Here is a 12,639-nt window from a genome sequence, read left to right on the forward strand (position 1 = left end):
GTATTTTTAGTAGAGATGGGGTTTCATCATGTTGCCCAGGTTGATCTCAAACTCCTGAGCTCAGATGATCCTCCCAAAGTGATGGGATTACAGACGTGAGCCACCACACCCGACCTCCACTTATATGAAATATCTAGAATAGGCAAATTAAAAGAGACAGAAAGTAAATCAGGGATTATCAGAGAATGCTGGGAGAGCTATTGCTTAATGGGTACATAGCTACTGTTTGGGTGATGAAAATTTTGAAAATACTGGTTATTACTGCATTAACAATTCGTATATTTGATGCTGCAGAACTCTACACTTGAAAGTAGCTAAAATGATAAGTTTGGTTATCTTTATATTTATATTTACATGTACTTTATCACAATTGTAAAGATAGTAAAAAAAAGTGTATAAAATTTAAAATAAGTGGAGGGAAAAACTGAGACTTTAAAAGTTTCTGTAGGCTAATTTAGAAAACTGCCCATCATTTTTAGCATTGCTCCATGGAAAATGTATTCCAAGCAACAAACAGTTGACTTACAAATGAAACTTAAAAACAACTTGCTTCCAAGTTGAAGATTACCAAAATTTAGGTTTTTGGCAACAATCATGCTGAAAATCTAAGTTTCCATCAACTTCAATGGCTGCCTTTCCCCTCATTTAAGAGGCAAGACTGCCATCATGTGGTAAGTAAAGTAAGTAATGGGTTTTCTTCTAATACAGTACAAATGAAGATTCCCTTTTAAGAGCTTGTAGGAACTAGCCTGTAGGAAATATCTAAACCTTTCAAACTGTAGCATAGATAAGCAATCTTGATTATCCAGAATAAATAATTGACCAGAAATAGTTCAGTTATTCCCCACATCAATAGATAACAAAGCACAATTTAAAAGACGTATCAAAAAGCTTAATTTCAAATATTTATAATAAAGCTCCAATATGTATTTTGATAACTTAAATATAAAATTTGCAATGTTAGTCTTATATTCCTGAAATAAACCATTTCCAAGAGAAAACCTGCAAAGTTTTATAACTCAACAACTATCATTTAGCTATTATATGGTATTTAAAGAGTACACAAAAGTTTTTGGAAAAGGCTATACCTTGTAAAGGTAATTCCAAAGTTCTGAAAAACAGGAAAATGAATATTAGCTAAATAAGCATCATATTTAAAAATAAAGCCAGGCGTGGTGGTTCACGCCTGTAATCCCAGCACTTTGGGAGACTGAGGCAGGGCAGATCACTTGATCTCAGATGTTAGAGACCAGCCTGGACAACATGGCAAAACCCTGTCTCTGCAAAAATAAAAAATAAAAAATTAGTCGGGAGTGGTGATATGCCCCTGTAGTCCCAGATACTCAGGAGGCCGAGGTGGAAGAATTTCTTGAGCCCAGAAGGTTGAGGCTGCAGTTAGCTGTGATTGTGCCACTGCACTCCAGCCAGGGCAACAGAGCAAGGCTCTGTCTCAAAGCAAAATCAAAAACAAAAAAAAAATAGTGAGACTCCATCTCTACAAAAAAGTTTTAAAAATAAAGTAAAACACATTTTAAAATAAGAGAGTTTCATTCTGCCCTAGTGCCCAGCATGGTAACCTAGATACTGCAGGTGCTCAATAAATATTCACTGGGGGATTGGGGGGGGGACGGGGCAGGGAAGCATTATTTGCATGGTCAGTAACCAAAAAGCAGATAACTGACCCAGAATTGGTGCCCTATAGAGACATTCTGGGAAACAGAAAATCCTCACTAATACACCAAAAAATAAATCCAACTTTTTTTGAGACAGAGTCTTGGTCTGTTGCCCAGACTGGAGTGCAGTGGCATGATCTTGGCTCACCATAGCCTCCGTCTCCCAGGTTCAAGCAAATTCTCTGCTTCAGCCTCCTGAGTAGCTAGGATTAGAGGTGTGTGCCATGACGCCCAGCTAATTTTTGTATTTGTAGTAGAGACAGGGTTTCGCCATGTTGACCAGGCTGGTCTCAAACTCCTGGCCTCAAGTGATCTGCCTGCCTTGGCCTCCCAAAATGCTGGGATTACAGGTGTGAGCCACCGCGCCTGGACTGAAATGATATTTTACATTGTTAAATGCAAAAAGAAAGTTACAGAATCACAGGCATAATATCTCATTAAACAAACAAAAACCAAAATAACTACATAAGTGAGTAATATGCATCAAACTTATTTCTTTGGGATGAGAGGAGTTGTCACTTGTTTAATTTCTTATGCATCACTTGCAGTCCTTCTTATAATAAATATTTCTGTAATTTAAAAAAAGTAGAAAGAAAATGCCATCTAAAATGTTCTTTTTTTTTTTTTTTTTTTTTTTTTTGAGATGGAGTCTCACTGTGTCGCCCAGGCTGGAGTGCAGTGGCCGGATCTCAGCTCACTGCAAGCTCCGCCTCCCAGGTTCACGCCATTCTCCTGCCTCAGCCTCCTGAGTAGCTAGGACTACAGGCACCCGCCACCTCTCCCGGCTAGTTTTTTGTATTTTTTAGTAGAGACGGGGTTTCACCATGTTAGCCAGGATGGTCTCGATCTCCTGACCTCGTGATCCGCCCATCTCAGCCTCCCGGAGTGCTGGGATTACAGGCTTGAGCCACCGCGCCCGGCCCCAAAATGTTCTTAATGGTGGTCTATTTCTTCTGATAGAGAGAATTTTAGAGCAATTAAAATATGTTAGAATAGATACCTTTAATAACTTTTTCCCTTACAAACTTAAAATAGTACTCATGGTCTCCTAATAAAAAAAAAAAGTATAGCTATAATTAAGTCACCAGCTTCTGAACATGTATAACTCCTATTGGTATAAAGCATATAATGGGTCATTAGGATTATAAAACATTTGCCAATCAAAAAAAACAAAAATCCCTACAATCCTAAAGAAAAGCCACAATTTATACTAGAAAAACTGAATTATTTTTTATTGTAAGACCCTGAAACAATCTAGTATCTGTGATCTCCTAATCCTGCAGAATATACAGATGTTTTTCTTTTAGTTGGGGAATATTGGCCTCTTGAAGCTCCTCCATTTTAATCTTTGGAATAAAGATTTCCTCAAACTACACAAGCACTCTCTGAGCCACTACCCATCCATGCATGTAATGAGAGAAGTTTCTTTTTTAATTTTTTTTATTTTTTTTGTTTCAGCTCGTTTCTGAACAGCTAGAGAAAGAAGTTTCTGAAAGCCATGTATTTTACATTTGTGAAATATGAAAATAGAAAAATATTGAGAGCCACTATTCATACAGAGAATACTAACTAAAACTTTAGACAATGATGCATATGTGCATTATTCAGAAGTTTGTTTTTAGTAGAAAACTATCAATACAGTAAACAATCTTAACAGAGGACTTGGCTGTCAGTTCCCCCACTCTATTACCAGACACTTAACTAAAATGATTTCCAAGGTTCCCTCCAGCTCTACATGAGATCCTATGATTCTATCTTTTCCAAACTATAATTACAAGCAGGAGAAATTATGTCCTAAAGTATTCAGAATTTAAAAAAGAAATCTGGCTAGAATATGAAAAAAAGATACTCTACATAGTAAATTTTTCCTACGGTCCCTAAGTCCTGACTGTGGGACTCTTAATATTTACAACTGGCTTGTTAAAGAACGCAAAATCTGATCATGTTAACTCATTTATCTCTATTTTAAATTCTGTTCAAAATAACAAGGGCTAACCACTGAAAATTATCTTAAACTTCTTTCCTCAAGCAAATATAATCCTAAGTTAGATTGCTTAATGAAACTTCAATATTTAGAAACAAACCTTTCAAAGATGATGATCTTATGATCACATTTGATTCATTCCTTCACTATTCAATTAATATGCTAAGCACCTACCACGTATCAGGTATTGGTCATGTTTTAGCTTCTTTCTAGCGTCACAAATAAAAGTCAGAGAGTATGAGAATCTTACCAATATGGCCTCCTCCAATGGTGTATGTCTTCCCAGATCCAGTTTGTCCATAGGCAAAAACAGTTGCATTATAGCCCTCAATGAGTGACAACACTAGGGGCTTTATACATGTATTATAAACTTCATCTTGAGTGGAATTTTTGCCAAAAACAAAATCAAAAGTGAAGACTCTGTCTCTCCCAATGATAACTTGCTGGCTGTTTGGAATAACTCTCACACAAACTTGATGATTATGAAGAACTTCTTTGCAAAGCAGAGGTCTAATTCTTACAGCAACTTTTACTGGTATTTCTTCCATGGCAACTTAGATTTTACTAGATTTTCTACTTAATGTTCAGTATCTAGTGTGAGAAACTTCCATCTTATGTAAGATCTGGATTCCTGTGTATCAAAAATAAAAAACAAATTTTAATTACTGATTCCTTTTATCCCAATAAACTAACCACCTTCTAAAGCAAAGTCAGTTAGAACAGGTTTTGTTTCAACACAACACAGTTACAAAAAGTAAACCTGTCTTGTAAAATACATTGTAAATTTGTAGACAAAATAGTACGTCTTGGGTTTGCTTCAAAATAATCTAGAGTATGGGGTCCATGAGTTAATAAATGACGAAGCTAAGTGGTAAGTACATGGGATTTCATTGTGCCTTTATTTCTACAGTAATAATATTTCCCAGTTCATTAATCTAAATATTAAATAGCCAGGGAGTTAGAAAATTAAGGCAAGGAGATAATTAAGTAAGGAACTGTACACATTTTTTTTGTTTGTTTTTTGAGATGGAGTCTCACTCTATCGTCTAGGGTGGAATGCAGTGGTGTGATCTCCGCTCTCTATAACCTCTGCCTTCCAGGTTCAAGTGATTCTCCTGCCTCAGGCCTCTTGAGTAGCTGGGATTACAGGTGCCCGCCACTACATCCGGCTAATTTTTGTATTTTTAGTAGAGACGGGGTTTCACCATATTGGCCAGGCTGGTCTCAAACTCCGAACCTCAAGTGACCTACCCACCTCGGCCTCCCAAAGTGCTGGGATTACAGGCATGAGCCACCGCACCCAGCCTGTACATGTGTTAAAAACAAACATTAGTACCAGATTTTATAGCTATGCATTGAAAAATAGCATTTCCTCTTTGCCACAATTACTAGAAATAAATTCATGAAAATAGTTCTAAGAATTTCATAAGTCAATATAAATTTAAAACTAAATTTTTATTCAAAAATAATCAAAACTAACAGAAAAACTGCTTTTTCTGCTTCTAAATATTATGTTGTACTTATTTCTGAAGATCTCTGCTAGAATTAATACATTAAAAATTAAATTGTTGGCTGTAGTTTCCCGGCTAAAAATATATATAAATAAATAATTGATAACCACATTTACAATGAACACTCTGGCTTTTTTTTTTTTTTTTTTGAGACAGAGTCTTGCTCTGTCGCCCAGGCTGAAGTACAGTGGCGCGATCTCGGCTTGCTGCAAGCTCTGCCTCCCGGGTTCACGCCCTTCTCCTGCCTCAGCCTCCCAAGTAGCTGGGACTACAGGCGCCTGCCACCATGCCCAGCTAATTTTTTGTATTTTTAGTAGAGATGGCGTTTCACCCTGTTAGCCAGGATGGTCTTGATCTCCTGACCTCGTGATCCGCCCGCCTCAGCCTTCCAAAGTGCTGGGATTACAGGCGTGAGCCATCGTGCCCAGCCTAACACTTTTTTTTTTTTTTTTTTTTTTTTTGAGACGGAGTCTCGCTCTGTCGCCCAGGCTGGAGTGCAGTGGCCGGATCTCAGCTCACTGCAAGCTCCGCCTCCCGGGTTTACGCCATTCTCCTGCCTCAGCCTCCCGAGTAGCTGGGACTACAGGCGCCGGCCACCGCGCCCGGCTAGTTTTTTGTATTTTTTAGTAGAGACGGGGTTTCACCGCGTTAGCCAGGATGGTCTCGATCTCCTGACCTCGTGATCCGCCCGTCTCGGCCTCCCAAAGTGCTGGGATTACAGGCTTGAGCCACCGCGCCCGGCCAGCCTAACACTTAAAAATACATTCAAAAAACAATTCCATTTACAATAGCATCAAAAAGAATAAAATATTTAGAAATAAATTTAACAAAAGATGTGTAAAACATATACTCCGAAAACTATAAAATACTGTTAGAAGAAAGCACAAGATGTACATAAATGAAAAAAATCTCATGTTTATGAATTGAAAGATATATTAATACGTCAGTATTCCCCAAATTGATCTACAGACTCAATGCAATACCTATCAAAATCTCAGCTGACTTATTTGCAGAAATTGACAAGTTGATCCTGAAATCACAGAACTCAAGAGACACAGAATAACCAAAACGATATTGAAAAAGACAAAGTAAGAGGACTCACACTTTCCTAATTTCAGAACCAAGCAACAGTCATCATGATAGTGTAGTACTGGCATAAGGATAGACACATAGATCAACAGAATAGAACTGAGAATCCAGAAATAAACCCTCACATTTATGGGCAATTGATTTTCAACAAAGGTGGGAAGACAATTCAACTGAAGTCTAAGAATAGTCTTTTCAACAAATGGCTATGGGACAATGGATAAAATAATGAAGTTGGACTCCCTACCTCACATCATGTATAAAAGTTAACCAAAAATGGACCATAGACCTAAACATAAGAACTAAAACTACAAAACTCTTAAAAGACAGGAGTAACTCTTCATGACCTTGAATTTGGCAATAATTTCTCAGATATGACACCAAAAGCAGTAAAATTAAAAATACCAATTTGAACATTACACATTGTATACAGGTACTGAAAAATCACACTGTACCCCATAAACATGTACAATGATTGTGTCAATCAAAAGTAATAAAAGCAAAAAAATAAAGATGAAGTATAGATTTAAAAATAAGTAAGACCCAGCCTGGGCAACAAAGTGAGACGTCATGTCTACAAAGAAATTTTTTTTTTCAATCAGCTCAGCATGATAGTGCACACCTGCGGTCCCAGCTACTTCGGAAGCTAAGGCGGGAGGTTGGCTTGAACCCAGCAGCCAGAGGTTACAGTGAGCTGTATTTGCGCCACTGCGCTATAACCTGGACAACAGAGCAAGAACTCGTCTGAGAGAGAGAGAGAGCGCGAGAACAAATGTTGGGGGTGGGGGAGGGAGAGGAAGGAGGGAGGGAAGGAAAAACTGGACATCGAAATTAAAAACTTTGTGCTTCAAAGGAAACTACCAAGAAAGTGAAAAGACGGCTGGGCGCGGTGGCTTATGCCTGTAATCCCTTGGGCACTTGGGGAGGCCGAGGTGGGTGGATCACGAGGTCAGGAGATGAGACCATTCTGGCTAACAAGATGAAATCCCATCTCTACTAAAAACACAAAAAAATTAGCCAGGCGTGTTGGCGGGTACCTGTAGTCCCAGCTACCCGGGAGCCTGAAGCAGGAGAATAGCATGAACCCTGGAGGTGGAGCTTGCAGTGAGCGGAGATTGCGCCACTGCACTCCAGCCTGGGGGAGGGAGCAAGGCTCCGCCTCAAAAAAAAAAAAAAAAAAAAAGTGAAAAGACAACTCACTGAATGGGAGAAAATATTTGCAAGACATGAATCTAACAAGGAGCTTGCAACTACAATATATAAATAACTATTACAACTCAAAAAGTTTTTAAAAATTTTTAAAAACAGGCAAAGCATCTGAAAAGGCACTTCTTCAAAGAAGATATACAAATGAATAATGAGCACATGAAAAGATGCTCAACATCATTAGCTATCAGGAAAATGCAATCAAAACCACAGTGAGAGTCCAGGTGCGCAGTGGCTCACGCCTGTAATCCCAGAATTTTAGGAGACTGAGGTGGGAGGATCACCTGAGGTCAGGGGTTCAAGACCAGCCTGGACAACATGGTGAAACCCCATCTCTACCTAAAATACAAAAATTAGCCAGGCACAGTGGCTCAAGCCTGTAATCCCAGCACTCTGGGAGGCCAACGTGGGAGGATCACCTGAGGTCAGGAGTTCGAGACCAGCCTGAACAACACGGTGAAACTCTGTCTCTACTAAAAAATACAAAAATTAGACGGGCATGGTGATGGGCGCCTATAATCCTAGCTACTCAGGAAGCTGAGGCAGGAGAATCGCTTGAACCCAGGAGGCAGAGGTTACAGTGAGCTGAGATCAAACCACTGCACTCCAGCCTGGGTGATACACCAAGACTGTCTCAAACAAACAAACAAACAACCACCACAATGAGATACCAATCCACATCCACTCGCACTGCTATAATAACAAAGACAGACCATAAGTGTTAGCAGGGTGTAAAGAAATTAGAACCCTCATACACTACTGGTGGGAAGGTAAAATGGTACAGCCACTTTGGAAAACAGATTGACATTTCCGCAAAAAGTTAAACATACAGTTATCACTTGACCCAGCTCCCAAGAGAAATGAAAACTCCCAAGAGAAATGAAAACACTGTGTTTGCATAAAAACTTATATACAAATGTTCAGTTTTGGAAGGATAAAGCTTATACTAAATTTAACAAGTAATCTATGATAATGTTTAAGTGCAGATGATGAAAAGTAATGAGTTTGAGGTGAGGCTAGGTTCTTTGGAGAAGCTGCTGAGTCTTGAAGATTACCATTAAGTAACAGAGACAACTAGACTGAAATAACATTTTATTAATAACACTAATAACAGTGAATTGATAATATTAATATTCACTACCCTTGAAAAAAAAAACCGTGGCCCAGCACAGTGGTTCACATCTGTAATCCCAGCATTTTGGGAGGCCAGGGTGGGTGGATCACTTGAGCCCAGGAGTTCGAGACCAGCCTGGGCAACATGGAGAAACTCTGTTTCTACAAAAAATCAAAAAATTAGGCAGGCATGGTGGCGCACACGCCTGTAGTCCCAGCTACTCAGGAGGTTGAAGCGAGAGGGTCCCTTGATCCCAAAAGGGTTGCAACCCTGTCAAAAACAAAACAAAATAAAACAAAACTCTGCAATGATACTCTGCATTTGTAATTCTGTGAGTAGATGGCATGAAGAGGATCACAACAAAAAAAAATTAACATCACTCTTCTAAAAGTCCCCTGAGAGTAAAAAAATATCAGGTCCCTTGGGCTGTAAAATCCCAAAAGAGAGTCAACAAACTATCTGTAATGGCTGAAACAAAGAGATACACCTAACCTTAGCAGTTTTAAAATCATTCTAATGAATTTTACACTGGAAAAAAAAAATGCTCATGTGTTTGATAAATCCTTTCTTGGATCTTAAAGAACTCTACAATCATTTGGTACTGGAAACTTTTCCAGTTGCAGGAATGCTGAGTTAATTCTTCCAAATGTCTCTGAAAACCAACATTTGAAGTCACCATACAGATTAGTTTATTTCTTTGTATGCCATCAAATTAAAGCAAAACTCATGGACGATGTTAAGTCAAACCTGCTTCCAATGAAGTTGCTAATAAAAAATGCCAAATTGGGATGTTTTCATTTCTTGGGTTTTTGTTTTGTTTTGTTTTTGAGACAAGGTCTGGCTCTGTCACCCAGGCTGGAGCACAGCGGCACCATCTCGGCTCACTGCAACCTCAGCCTCCTGGTTCAAGCGATTCTCGTGCCTCAGCGTCCAAAGTAGCTGGGATTACAGGCACCATGCCAGGCTAATTCTTGTATTTTTAGTAGAAACGGGGTTTCACCATGTTGCCCAGGCTGGTCTCGACCTCCTGGGCTGAAGAGATCCGCCCGCCTCAGCCTCCCAAGGTACTGGGATTACAGATATGAGCCACCATGCCCAGCCTCATTTCTTGGGGTTTTTAATGGTAATATCTATAAACAATTTGGTTATAAAGGCAACTGAAACTTATTCTAAGCATTAAAAAAAATAATAACGGGGCCAGGCACGGTGGCTCATGCCTGTAATCCCAGCACTTTGGGAGGCCAAGGCAGGTGGATCACTTCAGCCCACGAGTTACAGACCAGCCTGGGCAACAGGGTGAAACTCTGTCTCTACTAAAAATACAAGAATGGGCCAGGCAGTGGTGACGCACCTGTAGTCCCAGCTACTTGGGAGGCTGAGGTTGGAGAATTGCTTGAGCCCGGAAGGTTGAGGCTGCAATATGCCACTGCACTCTAGCCTTAGTAACAGAGCGAGACCCTGTCTCAAAACAAAACAAACAATAATAAGGGTCCACAAACATAGGGCTTGTAAAACATCAATATACAAGAAACAAAGTTTTTACACAATCCATAGCACTTATACTTCTTCAGATTCTGATCAATTATAGTCATCAGAAACATACGTATTATGTCACCAATAAATGAAAAAAGGCGAAATCGGATTGGCTGGTCGTATTTAAGTATACTCAATGGGTTTTTGAAATCTGAGGAAAGGCAAGAGAAATATTTAATCCCTCATGTCATGTCACTGGTCAGGAATGAGTGTCTCCAAAAACCGCTGCCATCCCGTCCCCTTGATTTCCCAGAAAGCAGTGGTTGTCTGAAATGTGTGGTTTGTTAATTATTTTCATAAGAAACTTCCCAGTAGATGGATAGTAAATCGCATGAGGAGCTCAGAAAAGGCCCCAAATGCGTAAAGACAAAGGAGTAAAGAAGGGCAAACAACAAAGATTTTCAACACTGGAGACGGCCGTGTTACTAGGTGTTTCAAAGAAAGAATCGGGGCACTTCGCTCTTTACAGCACCTGCCTCCGAGGGAGGGAGCTCTCAAGCTTGAATGCGCCGAAGTTTCAACCTCTACAGTGGGAAAAAGACGCCTGCGACAAAACAAAGCGCTCGGTGGTGGTGGCCCTCGCGTCGCACCTCACGCCGTGCAGCTACACGAGACGAACACGGGGTGCGCTCCGAGGGGCCGAGTCCCGCGTTGGGGTCGATCCCCGTTCCCCGGGCCCCGCTCCTCAGGGCTGAGCCAGCTTCCTCCGGAAGGGGCGCTCTGCCTCCACTCGCTCGCCGGGCTCCCATTCCTGACCCCAGACCCCTCGGGCACCCCCATAGGCCTCGCTGGCGCCCCTACCGCCCACCCTCTGGCTCCCACCCCGCGGCGGCCCAGACCCCAAGCCGGCGCCTACTAGTCCCAACGGCGGGCTGGGAGCGCGGGCGCGGCGGGCTGGAGGGCGGGTGCCGCGAAAGGGAGGGCGCCCCACTTCCCCGCACCGCCCGGCCAGGCCCGCCGCGCACTGACCGGCTCGGGACAGCCCAGGGCCCTGGCGGCGAGCGCTGGACTCCTCAGCTTCGCTCTGCCCCGCCGCGCCGCCGCCGCCCGCGTCTTTTGTTGTCGCGGGTTCTCCTGGCAACCGGCGAAGCCCGCCTCCCGCCGCGTCCTCCCCGGGTCGCGGCGTCCTGGCCCCGCCCCCGAACCTGGGCACGCCCCCAAGCCCGTGCGCAAGAGTCCTGCGTCCCCAGGAAGTCGGCAGAAGGCCAGCTCTCGGGCTTCCCTGCAAACCCGAGTTGTGTCCCACTAACGCGCTGGGACCGGTCTGTGAGGCCTGAGCGGAAGCATCTTTCCACAGGTTCGTGAAATGAATGAGAACGATTCCACACTGTGTTTCAATATCTTAGCTACCAATTCAGTTTATTTTTATGTTTACTGAGTAAAACTTGCATAACATAAACCATCTTAAAACTTACAATTCAGTGGCGTTTAATGCGTTCACAGTGCATTAAACTATCACCTCTGTATATAGTTCAGAAACATTTTCATAACCCCAAAAGAAAATCTCCAAACCAGTTAGCAGTCATTCCTTCCAGTTCCCCTCTCCCCACAACCCCAGCCAGCCACTAATCTACTTTCTGACTCTATGATAGATTTACCTATTCTGGGCATTTCATTATTGATGGAAGCATTCAGTATATGACCTTTTGTGTCTAGCTTCTTTTGCTTAATGTTTTCAAGCTGCAGTCATGTTGTAACAACTATCAGGACTTCTTTTTTTTTTTTTTTTTTTTTTGAGACGGAGTCGCGCTCTGTCGCCCGGGTTGGAACGTAGTGGCGTGATCGCGGGTCACTGCAAGCTCCGCCTCCCGGGTTCAAGCGATTCTCCTGCCTCAGCCTCCCGAGTAGCTGGGACCACAGGCGCGTGCCACCACACCCGGCTAATTTTTTGTATTTTTAGTAGAGATGGGGTTTCACTGTGTTAGCCAGGATGGTCTTGATTTCCACTGACCTTGTGATCCATCCGCCTCGGCCTCTCAAAGTGCTGTGATTACAGCCGTGAGTCACGGCCCCCGGCCCTTTAGATGGAGTTCCGCTCTTATTGCCCAGGCTGGAATGCAATTGCGCTATCTAGGCTCAACGCAACCTCCACCTCATGGGTTCAAGCAATTCTCCTGCCTCAGCCCCCGGAGTAGCTGGGATTACAGGCATGTGCCACCACGCCCGGCTAAGTTTTCTGTGTTTTTAGTTTCACCATGTTGGGCAGGCTGGTCTCGAACTCCCGACCTCGGTGATGCGCCCACCTCGGCCTCCCAAAGTGCTGGGATTATAGGCGTGAGCCACCCCGCCCGGCCTGTTTTCAGGTCTTTTAGGTATGGACCTAAGAGTGGAAATGCTGGGTCGCATCGTAGTATTTAACTTTACCAATTTAGCTTTAAAAGCTTTAGTGCCTCCTGTTTTTAGTAGCACAATCTAAGCATCTTCAAAAATACTTCCTTCTCTCATGAAATATACGAATGAAGGTGGGAAAAAAAGCTGACTATTTATGGTTTTTTTTTTTTTTTCTTTTAACAGAATTATTTAAATTTTTAA

General features: G+C 42.0%; 1 protein-coding gene across 6 annotated transcripts in view; it reads right to left on the reverse strand.

Moving 5' to 3' along the window:
* Nucleotides 1-11,248, reverse strand: part of KIF27 (kinesin family member 27) — an 86,189-nt gene extending 74,941 nt beyond the window's left edge. For 3 of the 6 annotated variants that reach the window (XM_025359509.1, XM_025359510.1, XM_025359508.1), the window contains exons 1-2: nucleotides 11,077-11,248; nucleotides 3,908-4,288 (exon numbers count right to left, since the gene is read on the reverse strand). In XM_025359509.1, the coding sequence (XP_025215294.1) occupies nucleotides 3,908-4,205 (298 nt within the window). In that variant the 5' untranslated portion in view covers nucleotides 4,206-4,288; nucleotides 11,077-11,248. Of the gene's footprint in view, nucleotides 1-1,088; nucleotides 1,281-3,907; nucleotides 4,289-9,925; nucleotides 10,033-11,076 lie in introns of all 6 variants that reach the window. The other 3 variants (XM_025359513.1, XM_025359511.1, XM_025359512.1) reach the window with 2 other exon arrangements.
* Nucleotides 11,249-12,639: the final 1,391 nt, after the last annotated feature.

This window comes from Theropithecus gelada, chromosome 15 (assembly GCF_003255815.1).
Source record: "Theropithecus gelada isolate Dixy chromosome 15, Tgel_1.0, whole genome shotgun sequence".
Lineage (NCBI taxonomy): Eukaryota > Metazoa > Chordata > Mammalia > Primates > Cercopithecidae > Theropithecus > Theropithecus gelada.